We start from the raw sequence: 13,368 nt of genomic DNA on the forward strand, positions 1-13,368 counted from the left end.
AGAAGGACTAATCAATAAGTTTGCAGATAACACAAAAATTGGGATGGAGGATAGTCTTAGATGACAGGAGGATATAGGCGAACTAGTCAGATAGGCTTATCAGTGGCAAATGGAATTCATTTTGGATAAATGTCTGATGATGCATTTGGTAGGTCAAACAGGACAATGGAATATATGATGATCAGTAGGACCTGGGCAACACAAAGGATCATAGGGTCGACTGGTGCCTTAAGGGATCAGAACAGATAGATAAAGTGGTTAAGAAGGCATATGAGATACTTGACTTTATTAGAGAGGCAAAGAGTTTAACAGAAGGGAGGTTATGTTAGAACTGTATAAGATTTTGGTTTAGATTAGATTACAGATTAGATTAGATTACATTACAGTGTGGAAACAGGCCCTTCGGCCCAACAAGTCCACACCGACCAGCCGAACCACAATCCACCCATACCCCTACATTTACCCCTTACCTAACACTACGGGCAATTTAGCATGGCCAATTCACCTAACCTGCACATCTTTGGACTATGGGAGGAAACCTGAGCACCCGGAGGAAACCCACGCAGACACGGGGAGAACGTGCAAACTCCACACAGTCAGTCACCTGAGGCGGGAATTGAACCCGGGTCTCTGGCACTGTGAGGCAGCAGTGCTAACCACTGTGCCACCGTGCCGCCCACTTGGTTTGTCCACACCAAGAATATTATGTGCAGTTCTGGAATCCACATTACTGGAGGAATGTGAATACACCAGAGAGGGTGCAAGAGGAGATTTACTAGGATGTTATCCAGACTGGAGAGTTTTAGTTATGAAGATAAATTGGATAGCTGGATAGATAGGGGTTGTTTTCCTTAGAGTAGAGGAGACTAAGGGAAGCATGATTGAGATGTATAAAATTATGAAGGATATAGCCAAGAACAAAGGTTTCTCCTGGTGGAGAGATCAACACCAGTGGACATAGATTTAAGGGACAGAAGATTTCGATAGGGTGTGAGGAAACCTTTGTCATCCATGGGGTGGTAGGAATCTGAAACTCACTGCCTGTAAGGCTGGTCGAGGCTGAAATCCTCATAACATTTAAGGAATATTTAGATATACAGTTGTGATGCCAGGACATACTAGGTTATTGGATAAGTGCTAAAAATTGGGTTTAGAATGGTTAGGTGGTTGCTTTTGAGTGGCAGCTATTTGAAAAAGTTGCCTTTAAGTCGTCATTGTAGGCTGAATTTAAACTGGGTTCCAAAGTTGAATGAAGAGTATGTTAACCCAATTTGTCACCCACACAATCTTAAGATATTAGTTAAGACAGTAGAACCATAGAAACTTTATGGCACAGAAAAAGATCATTCAGTTCATTTTGTCTGTGCCAGCTGAATAAACCAGCCACCCATTCTATATTTATACACTGCAGTTTGACTAAGGAAGGCTAACCTTTATGTCAGAAATGATGTCTTGGAGTTCAGTTGTAGAAGTAACATGCAGTGTTAATGGAGAGTAGAGATTAGCTTCTTTGATTTGTTTTGCTTTCGCATCCAAACCTGCAGTTTTCCTTCTCTCTTTCTCTTTATCATCAAGATCTCTTTTTTTCCTTGACAGTGAATTCATTTCCACTGCATCAGTTGACAGAAATTCCAGAAACAGATTGTCAGTGCCATCAAATTCATTTTCTATTGATCCCACAAAATGTGCAGATACAACATTGTTACTTCTCTCGCTGGTCTCTAAATCTAAGGAAGTATCCATAACAGGAGTTTGTATATGGCTTGATTGATTTTGTGGACTATTCTCTTGCTCCCCACCAATGCTAATTTGTTCCTTGGCTTCCTCAAAACTCTCCATATTATTTGTTGGCTCTTCTTCCAGATTTTTTGGTGCAGAGTTGCGTTGGTTCTGACGCTTTGTTTGACGTTGGTAAACCTTCCAATATCTTTTTAATTTTCTGTTCCTTTCATTTGCCCCACTCGTGTTGGTACTAGAAGAATCTATGCCATACACATTCAAGCCATACTGCATGGACAAGTAAGAACTCAAATATCCTTTTCCTGATCCAATATCAATTACCTGGAGGAAATCAAAACAAAACATTCAAGCTCATTATCATAATTTAAAACAACAGTGCAATTTATAATACCCTGAGATAAGCAGTGTCAATTGCAATCCAAATGTATATTCATAACTGAATAACATTTTCATGTTTTCTTTTCATGTAATTCCTTTCTTATTGTGCTCCATACTGGACACAAAGGAATACTTGAAATATGAAGCATTATGCTTCATTTGGAAAAATATAAAAAACTTACATTAATAAATAAAATATTAGCTTCATTCACATCTGTAGCAATAATATTAAAATAGTATTATTAATACATCAAGCTGGAACTGAGACAGGACAATTAGCACTGTGCAATATTATGCCTTAGACTGTAACATATATAAACATTATCAATGCTAACCCTTCCCAAATAACCAGCTGACTTATTGGACAGGAACTTACCTTTTTGGATGTGACCCTGACAGTGGGGCCATGACCGCACATCATGTGGGAAACAGTCACTTGCACCAATTAAGGGCAGCAGAAGGGCTCGCAAAACTGATTGAACTAATAGGAGGTCCTCCAGTTCAGAATGAAAACAAACTTGCAGTTCCAGGTAAAAGAGAAAGAGGAAGAGTCTTCATTTTGAAAGTATTTATCTTCAACTTCTTAAACTTACAAATTAAAACATGGAGCTGGGCCATTTGCAGTCTTTTAACCACTGATCCTATCTCTGGAAGAATGTCCTGAGTAAACGATGGAGCTAGCAAACTGGCTTGCCAGCAAAACCTTTTTTTTTGCCTATATGACCATCTCTCATCAGTGGCTGAAAACCCTGCCCATAGTAACTTAATTCTGCAATGGAAAATTAAATGATGACAGGATTTTAAGCATATTACAATTATACCAGCAATCAAAACTTTAACTGTCACTCCTGTCAAATCTTGTATCTCTTTTCTCAAGACAACATCAAAGTAATAGAAAGAAAGTAAGACAGCAAGGCAAATAAATAATAATATATATAGAATATCTATATTTGGGACAGCCAGCTGGCACAATATACTTTCTTTCAAATACTTATTTGCTATTGCTTCGGTATATAATAGCTGAGAACATTACAGCAACTATCAATATAATGTATATTACACTATATAGTGAATAATCATTTTTGGTTATATTGCTGCAGTTTGGTAATTGGATCCCCATTTAATTTGCCCAACAAGATTCAAAATAGGGATTATTAGTGTAAACTTAAAAGATTATGTTCATAGTTTTCCCTGTTCAGTGCTTTAATACACTAAAAATGCATATTTAAATTAATTTTAAAGCAATTTTTAGATGCAAAATCAACAGAATGCAGGCTTGAGAATGAGCAAATGTGCATATGTAAAGTGTTTTATGTTTGGGAACTGTATGATGAATAAATGAAAGCATTCATGCAAGCTGTTCATCTACATTTTTTAATTCAAAGAGTAATTGATGGAAAAGATAGTTGAGAAGGTCGAACGCCTATATTACAGCACATTAGACATCTTGTGCTAACCTTCTGCCAATCCTGCAACACTGACCAAAGCATGTATCAAAATGAAAATGTGGAACACTCATGTTATATACCTGAAGACTATTCCACTTATAGTTCGGATTACTTTTTTGTGTCACCCAAGGCAGGAAGACATTAAGGAGAAATTGTAAAGGTAAAGGGCACAAATACTCAAAATGAGTGATGAAGAAAATGTTTAAAAGTTTGGTAAAATAAACAGTGTTCATTTGTTGAATGTGACTAATTATTATGACCACATATTGCAGAAGGAAACAGTCTTACATATAATTCCTGCTCATGACTACATACTAAATCTGCTTCTGTGCCAGATTAACTGTCATTAATGGTATATGGCGCTTATTTTTGATATTATGAAATTTTGTGAGGAAAACATAGCATTAGTGAAGACAGTTGTGGAACATTCAGACGGAAAGCAGTGACAATTGAACCAAAGTTCCATTATACTACATGATTTGTACTGCAGTGATATCAGGTTTTACTTCACTACACGTAACACAGTTACAAGGCAGTAATTCAATCAAGCCATTCTAATCACATCATAAACCGCAAGGGTGAAGCTTGAGGGTTCCTGATTCTCAGCAGGGCCTCTGAGATTAAATTACTGCCTTATATTGAATTCTTTTTCATAAAATATATTGAAAAGTCTTGACAAAAAGTTCTCAGCTTTCTTTTTTTTAGAGTCCACGGAAAGTGCTTGAGTCCATACGACAAGTAAATGTAACCAAATCATCTGGGATGTCAGCTATAAAACTGTATAGCACAAAATGAGTATAATATCATGGAGTGGATTTTTTTGTGGGGCGGTGGTGGGGGTAGAACATTTTACTGGGAAACAAAATGTTGCGTGCTTTATAGAAGGCACTTAATGGAGTTCCATGGAATACTGTTTTAATCCTCATGAGTGATGAAAGCCTACTCATTCAAAAAAAAGACAAACAGCAGCATAAAAAGTTTCCCTCACAACTGTTCACAGCAGGAACTTTCCATGTTTACTTCCTCTTTGGCAACTGATTAGGTGTTTTCTCAGATTGAATAAAGCTGTAGTTCAGTTCAATAAAAATTGATTTTGACAATCAAATTTGTCAAATATAAGGTAAGAGTGTGTGAAATTGGGTTAATGATAGAGCGGCAGATCTCAGGAAGACATGATAATCTCTCACAGTCAAAAGTTAAATGGTACTAAAACCACCACAGTGTTGACTTATCTATATTACATAAAGAAATCCAAACTCTATAAGTTCTAAAAGCAATCCCACAATCTGTATTCTATTTCACATTATTAAACTTCTTCTAATCAGAACTAAAATTCAAAAATTTTTCAAATGTTTTTCAACCAAACCAAAGTAGCACATTATATTACAGTACGTGGTTAATTTCAACAAATATTAAGCACAAATTTGAGTCAGCTGTGTGTGCAAATGGAAAGCTAGACTTAGGGAAGGAATGAAAATAGTGAACTAAAGATTCCAAGGATGCTGTCAATTTCAGATAGACAAGTTGCCAGATTAACATTGTTTTTAGGTTGAGGATTGGTCACTGTTTCACATGTTGTATTGGGTGCATTGTTGAGGATAGGAATTAACAAACTAACTCATACTAAAAGAAAACTAAAAAGCAGACATAGTATATGTATGTTACCCCGACCTCAAATTCACCTGGACAGTCTCGGACTCCTCCCTCCCCTTCCTAGACCTTTCTGTTTCTATCTCAGGCGACCGAATCAACACGGACATCTACTACAAACCTACCGACTCCCACAGCTACCTGGACTACACCTCCTCCCATCCTGCCCCCTGTAAAAACGCCATCCCATTCTCCCAATTCCTTCGTCTCCGCCGCATCTGCTCCCAGGAGGACCAGTTCAAAATACGTACAACACAGATGGCCTCCTTCTTCAAGGACCGCAATTTCCCCCCCGACGTGGTCGACGGTGCCCTCCACCGCATCTCCTCCACTTCCCGCTCCTCCGCCCTTGAGCCCCGCCCCTCCAACCGCCACCAGGACAGAACCCCACTGGTCCTCACCTACCACCCCACCAATCTCCATGTACAGCGCATCATCCGCCGTCACTTCCGCCACCTCCAAACAGACCCCAGCACCAAGGATATATTTCCCTCCCCTCCCCTATCAGCTTTCCGTAGAGACCACTCCCTCCGCGACTCCCTTGTCAGATCCACACCCCCCACCGACCCAACCACCACTCCCGGCACCTTCCCTTGCAACCGCAGGAGGTGCAACACTTGCGCCCACACCTCCCCCCTCACTTCTCTCCAAGGCCCCAAGGGAAACTTCCATATCCGCCACAGATTCACCTGCACCTCCACCCACATCATCTACTGCATCCGCTGCAGCCGGTGTGGCCTCCTCTATATTGGGGAGACAGGCCGCCTACTTGCGGAGCGATTCAGGGAGCACCTCTGGGCCACCCGGACGAACCAACCCAACCAACCTGTGGCACAGCATTTCAACTCCCCCTCCCACTCCACCGAGGATATGCAGGTCATTGGACTCATCCACCGCCAAACCACAACAACCCGACGGTCGGAGGAGGAGCGTCTTATCTTCCGACTGGGAACCCTCCAACCGCAGGGGATGAACTTGGACTTCACCAGTTTCTTCATCCCCCCTCCCCCCACCTTGTCTCAGCCGGATCCTTCCAGCCCGGCACCGCCTTCCTGACCTGCAGTCTTCTCCTTGACCTCTCCGCCTCCACCCTACTCCGACCTATCACCCTCACCTTGACCTCTTTCCACCTATCACATTTCCAACTCCCCTCCTCCAAGTCCCTCCTCGCTACCTTTTATCTTCTCCTGCTGAACACTCTCTGCTCATTCCTGAAGAAGGGCCTGTGCCCGAAACGTCGAATCTCCTGTTCCCTGGATGCTGCCTGACCTGCTGTGCTGTTCCAGCAATAAAGTTTCAACTTTGATCTCCAGCATCTGCAGACCTCACTTTCTCCTCTTAGGAAGACAATGCAACCTGTATTAATACAGCAAATTTAACAAGTAAAATTACCCCCAAAACACTTTACTGAAGTATTATATGGAAAACATTGACATTGAGCCACATAAGATATTAGCACTGGTGAACAAATGCTTGGTCAAAGAGGCAAGTTTTACAAAGCATCTTAAAGTAAGAGAAGTAAGGAGGTTTAAGCATGGGATTTCAGAACTTTGATCCAGACAGCTGTTGGGACAAAGTAAATTACGGTTGCACCATAAACTGGAATTGAAGGAATACATATCTCTGAGGAACAAGGCCGCAGTTTAATAGAATAGTGCACACTTGACTGAATGAATGCAACTCCACAAAATGCTCAAGAAACACAATACTATCAAAGACAATGCAATGCGCTTAATCAGCATCCCATCCACCAAATGAAACATTCACTCCCTCCACCAACAACACACAGTGGCTTTAGTGTATACTATAGTAAGCATAAAATGCACAGCATCAAGCTCCTTCTCCAGCACCTTCCAAACCCATAACTTCAACACCTAGAGGAACAGGGCAGCACATGCCTGGGCACACTATTATTTGCAAGTTCCCCTTCAAGCCACAAACCATGCTGACCACATTTCCTTCACTTTCACTGGATCAAGATCCCTGAAATTCTTTATTAACAGCTTTGTGGGTGTATCCGAACCAGAATGGTTGCAATGGTTCCCTTCTGAAAGGCAATTAGAGATGGGCAACTGTTTGCCTTGCCAGCAATATTACATCCCAATAAAGGATTTTAAAAAGCAAAAAAAGGCTTTAACCAACATATCAATGTCACACTGAATGACCTGAATGACAATAAACTGGTTTCAAAGTGTCTAAATTAATATATAAGTTGAAATCTTTCATAGTAACCCCAATCATTAGCCACATAATAAAAGGATTCACAACGTAACTAGTTTCAAGATTTAAAGTTTCAAAAAGCTAGAATAGTCGAGATACACAGCTTGCCAGTCTTGGTAAATTTTCCATGTTGTGCAAAAATATCTTCAGACCATTAATTCCTTCAAAAGGGAAATCTTACAAGAGTTAGAGATTTTTAAGAAACCTTAACTGTGATTCAACACTGCTTAAACTGTGATTCAACACTGCGTTAGATTGCCCAATCTTATAATCCTGCAGTGAGTAACTTACCCCCTGACTCCCCAAAACCCATCCACCATCTAAAAGGAACAAGTCAAAAGCAATGTTCCCTCTAAAGTGCATTGCAAACACTAGAAGGTTCCATGGAGGCCATAAGGTGGGCTAACGCATAAGCTTCTACTTATAAAAGCTGTGCCCTTAAAGATCCATGGAGCAGAAAAATGATTTGTGGTAACATTGGTCAGGGGTGTAATGGAATACCCCTCATTTGCCTGGATGGGTACAGCTCCAACAACTCTCAAGACACTTGACCATGGTTCATCCTCTATCTCAATGCCATAACCCTGCTTTCTCTGTAATCTCCTGGATGCCTTTTAATATCTAAAACATTATCAATCTCTTTCTTTAATATACTCACAGCTTTCTGTGGTAGCAAATTGCACTAATGAAGCACCCTCTGATTGAAGATGCTCCCTCATCTCAATCTTAAATGGCCTACCAATTATTTAGTTCCTGCCTTCAGCATCATCTAAATGCTGTGCTGAGGGGATCAAGGACTGGTTTGTGTCAATGTCTGTCAGCAAACCTGACACCATGGACGATATTCCCAAAATAACTGAAGTATTAGAAATACACAATACAAAAGTATATGTCCAACAATGCCTTAGGACATTTGGCTACCTAAAAGACATTACATAAATGCTCCCCTAATTTGTTTTTGTTCTGGTGCAGCATGGTACATGGAACCATTACATCCTTGAAACAGTTGTAACCCGATTAAACCACAACATTTGGGAATTTGAAATTCAATTCGGAAACAATAAAGAAAACTGTTGGAAAGGTTAAATGTATGTTGTATATTTGGATTTAAAATTAGTTAACTCTCAGAAATAGAGAGCCTGGGGTGGCACAGAAAGGAGTTGGAACACCTTAGATTATGAAAAATAACATTGCATTAAAATTAACTACAGTTGAATCAAAGGTCATTATCAACAAAACTCTGACATAAAACAGTCTCGATCAGGAATCTTATATCCATATAATTAAACCATGCAAGTTTATGTCATTGTTTCCATTCTTCTATATTTTTCATTTGTTTGGTATTAGAACCATTGTCTTTAAGGAAAATAACAGTTAGATAAATATTACCAGATTTATTTGGAAGATTGTGTATTAATTTGAAAAACTGTTTCTGGTTATAAGGTTTATGAATCAAATTATTTTTTGCATATTTGTTCAAGAGTACCTCAAAGAACATAATAGGTCATTGTGTGGGACTAATTTTGTTCAAGACAAGTCTATCAAGATAATCTTTGATACCATGTTGTAAGTTGGTAAAGTACAAAATCTGACTTCATTGTACTTAAATTATAAAATTAATATCTGGAAACTTATACAAGGACTTTAAATAGAATGTTAGTAGCTCGCTGACCAATTAACATACACTGATAATTCCTCAGCATGTGGTTTGATGCAAGTGGAGTTTAAATCCTGAGAATGAATTCCATCAAAAAATAATCCATCCTCACAGAATCTCTCACCTGCAAAGTTTCTGGGCTACAATGTTTTTATTTCTGGTTTCTGCTTAAAATGCTCAGCACTCTCTCCTTTTTCTGGCATTGCGCAGGTCTTGTTCAAATTGCATGCCTTCATCCTCACATTCTACTTCAGAGTTTTAGTCAACCTATCACACCTATAGATTGTATTTTGATACAAATGAAAAATGGGAATTAGTATGACTTTACTGTAATGTAGAAGGTACTAACAAAATTGTGGGACTGCATGGTTTTCAAAAAATAATATAAACATACCGCAAGGGGAAATTTTTATGTAACAATAACACTGCCTAGGTAGCTAGAACTGTTATTTTTATAATCAAATCTGACACCTAACAGCAGGCACGGAGTAAAACAGATGGTGTATCCCAAAACATGAAGGAATTGATGCCACAAAAGAGCTTCCTTGGAAGGAAACACCAAGTAAATACTGAGTCCATGGAGCTGCTAAGTTTGAACAATGGTATAGATTCTATAATTTACATAATATGGTTATTGAGTTCTTTTTTTCTTGTTCTTTCTTGGGATATGGGCATAATTGACAAGGCCACAATTGTTGCACAACCCAAATTCCCTTGACTCATACATACTAATTTTCCTTCAATGGATAAGGCATGAAATGGAGATACATACACAGATTCAAAACATAGCATTAATTCTTAAGGCAGACCAAACAGGGCCCAGTAATTGATTGGGTACAAATGAAGAGCACCACACCCCTCACTTCCATTACAAACAACTATCACCACTGAATCATCTAGAATTAAAAATAGAAAAGTATTTACATTCTCATGACTTCAGGATTCTTTACAACCACTAAATACTTCTGAAGTGCAGTCAGTATTATAATGTAGGAAATTATGCAGCCACACTGCAAAACCCCAAAAACAGAATGTGATAATATTCATATCTTTTTTGTGATGTTGAATGATAGATAAATATTGCACTGGACACTGAGGATTCCTTCCTTGCTCTTCCTCAAAATAGTGCAGCAGGACCTTTTAAATCCACTTGAGTAGGTGGGCCCTTAGTTTAATATATCATCTGAAATAAGATACTTTCAACCATATAGCATTCCCTGCAGAGAAAGACCCATTGAAGATCAGAGGAGAGGAGGATTGTTTAGCAGTTGGAGGTACTGAGGCTGATATGGCCAGGTATAAGAGTAAGAATGCATCCCTACCCAAACATTAACAAGACAACAGGACATTTCTGGAATACATTTATGTATCCAAGCGTACCAAGTACCTTTCTTAAAGATCTACAGATCCCACAAATTCACTGCCTATCCGCATATCTGTCTTCTGACCTTCTATCCAAGCTAGCAGTCTCCTGTTTCCCTGTTTGGTGACAATTTCAAGAAAACTTCATCCCAGAACCAAACGCACGAATTGGATTGATGCATGCCAACTTTCAAACGACCTATGCCACAAGTTTCCCGTCCACCTCTGACTCAACCTTGAAGGTAAGACTTAATTTGAAAAAGGATTTAAGGTACTGACTATTCACGGGATGCAGACAGATTGAAAATAGATAGCAACCACAAAACAATATGAGGCTCAACCCACCTCTGACTTAATTCCTATACTTCACCCCATCATTAGGGTTCCACTGAATTAAGTTTTCCTTAAAGCAGAAGTAGGCCATTCAGCCCATTGAGTCTGTGCTACCAATGAGATCATAATTGATCTGATAATCATCAATTCTATCTATAACATTTGTTTTCCTTACTGATTAAAAATCTGTCTACCTCAGCTTTGATTATTAAATTCCTCCTCAACTCTGTCTTAAATGTGTGACCCCTTATTCTGAGATTAAGAACACTGGTCTTAAGACTCGACAAGGGGAAACAACCTCTCAGTACCTGCCTTGTCAAATTCCCTAAGTATCTTGTAAGCTTCAATCAGGTTGCCTCTTACTCTTCTGAACTCCAATGAGTGTAGGTCCAACTTACACAACGTCTCTTCATAAGGCAGTCCCTCCACATCCAGGATCAATAGTGAACTTTCTTTGGACTGTCTCCAATCTTTCCTTTGATAAGGGAACCAAAACTGCACAGAGTGATCCAGCTGTGGTCTGACTAGTGCTATGTACAGTTCCTTGCTTTCCCTTTGAAATAACCAACATTTCTTTTGTCTTTCTTACTACCTGCTGAACTTGGATGCTAATTTTTCTAATTCATGCATGAAGATTCCCAAATCCAATTTTTCTGCAGTTTTTTGCAGTCTCTCTCCATTTAAAGGTGTGCAGGTTAGGTGAACTGGCCATGCTAAATTACCTATAGTGTTAGATGCATTAGTCAGAGGGAAATGGGTCTGGGTGGGTTACTCTTCGGAGGGTTGGTGTGGACTGGTTGGGCCGAAGGGCCTGTTTCCACACTGTAGGGAATCTAATCTAAAAAAGCTCCTCTGTTCTTCATGTCAAAGTGCTCCTTACAGCCACATTTCCATTTTTACAACCCGAATTAAATATTGCCTAAAGATAAAAGTCATGGAAAATGTTACAAAATGGAGAATTTGAAAAGATTACATGGAAATATGTTAAAGTTTAAAATCAAATCTCCAGTTATGTCCTGTAAACCATCTACTAAAGCTTTAATTCATCTAGCATTTGTAAGCTTTCACGCTGAATTCAAAGTTTCTTTTTCAAAATATTATTTCATGAAAGGGCTCTTACTCTTCTGAACTCCAGTGAGTAAAGGTCCAACTTACACATTATCATTATATGATTATGATAAACTGATGATCTAAAATAGTGCTTTTCAAATATACCTCGCATTAATTTATCTCAAGACTAATCTCCTGAAACAAATCAACTGATTAAAAGGGAAAAAAAAATTGTCTGCCAATGAAAAAGTCCTATCATAATGAATCAAAATGACAACACTCACTACTGGCCTTTTAAACAGGATACCCGAGCAGTATGTGCATTGTTTGATTCCTTCCTCTCTTCTGGCTGCTGTATACGTGCACAGCAAAGTTTCCAGCGAGAAAGGAACCATTTATCTATGATCAATGTCAGTTTTGAGCTGACTGCAAGATTAGTCTCTGGCAACTCATTCCAATTTCCCTTCTGTGGGAGATACATCTTGCATCTATGTACTTACTCTTTCTGTTCAAAAGCTGAACAAAATTGACTAACCCCTGCATCGATAAATTTCATCAACAATTTATCTACGCTTTAAGAAAATGCATACACATTTGCATATTTGATGGGTCTTAATTTCTGAAAGCTTCCCAACAGTCAGTCTGTTCCTCTGAAGATACAAAATGATGTCATCATTAGAGTTGCAGCCAAATTTATAACAAGTGCTGCCAAATGATATTAGAGCCATTATTTTCTTAAAAAAAGAGTATACATTGCATATTAGCAAATGGTTATGATATCACGGATGAGGTCACATCTGGAGATGAGAGCTTTGAATAATATATTTGAAACATCTGGAACCACGATAAATTTCTTCAATTCTTGTTGAAATGTTTTTCAAAAACTTTTTGGAATATATTTGGTCATTACATGTATACATCAGCTATAGTTTGGTGACCTTTAATACTAGTTTCAAAGTTAATTTAAATGTACAGTTCTTTTTGATCATAGCAAGTTTTTGGAGGAATGTATAATGCTTATGAAAGGGTCAGTGCTATGGACAGTTTTTAAAAACTCCTTCCACCCATTATTAGAATGAAACATTATCTGATTATGGGTGAAATTGCTCCAATTGCATCAATTCAATCAGAAAAGGCATTCTTGTAGCACCACTGACATTTCCATGAGACACCCTTAGGCACTCTTATAATTAAAATTCACAATTTGTCCAAACTTTGGCTGCACTGCTCTTTTTCATTTTATGTAAGAGCCTTCAAAGCTGGCACAGAGGACAGTTCACCCCACAGAAAATGGTGTGTGCTAAAGATAGAATCCCTCTAGTGTGGAAACAGGCCATTTGGCCCAAACAGTCCACACTGAATGTCTGATGAGCACCTCTACCCCATCCATGTAACCCTGCATTTCCCACGGCTAATCCACCTCACCTATACATCCCTGACAGTACGGGCAATTTAGCAGAGCCAATCCACCTAACTTGCACATCTTTGGACTGTGGGAGAAAACGGGAACAAACCCATGCAGACATAAGG

General features: G+C 39.0%; 1 protein-coding gene across 2 annotated transcripts in view; it reads right to left on the reverse strand.

The window, feature by feature from the left end:
- mettl25 (methyltransferase like 25) overlaps nucleotides 1-13,368 on the reverse strand; it is an 87,645-nt gene that overhangs the window by 50,281 nt on the left and 23,996 nt on the right. For both annotated transcript variants that reach the window (XM_043709683.2, XM_043709685.2), the window contains exon 4: nucleotides 1,432-2,061. In XM_043709683.2, coding sequence (XP_043565618.2) covers nucleotides 1,432-2,061 — 630 coding nt within the window. The remainder of the gene's footprint in view (nucleotides 1-1,431; nucleotides 2,062-13,368) is intronic.

Source organism: Chiloscyllium plagiosum, unplaced genomic scaffold (assembly GCF_037043375.1).
Source record: "Chiloscyllium plagiosum isolate Xiang-an unplaced genomic scaffold, Cpla_swu_hap1 HiC_scaffold_19, whole genome shotgun sequence".
NCBI lineage: Eukaryota > Metazoa > Chordata > Chondrichthyes > Orectolobiformes > Hemiscylliidae > Chiloscyllium > Chiloscyllium plagiosum.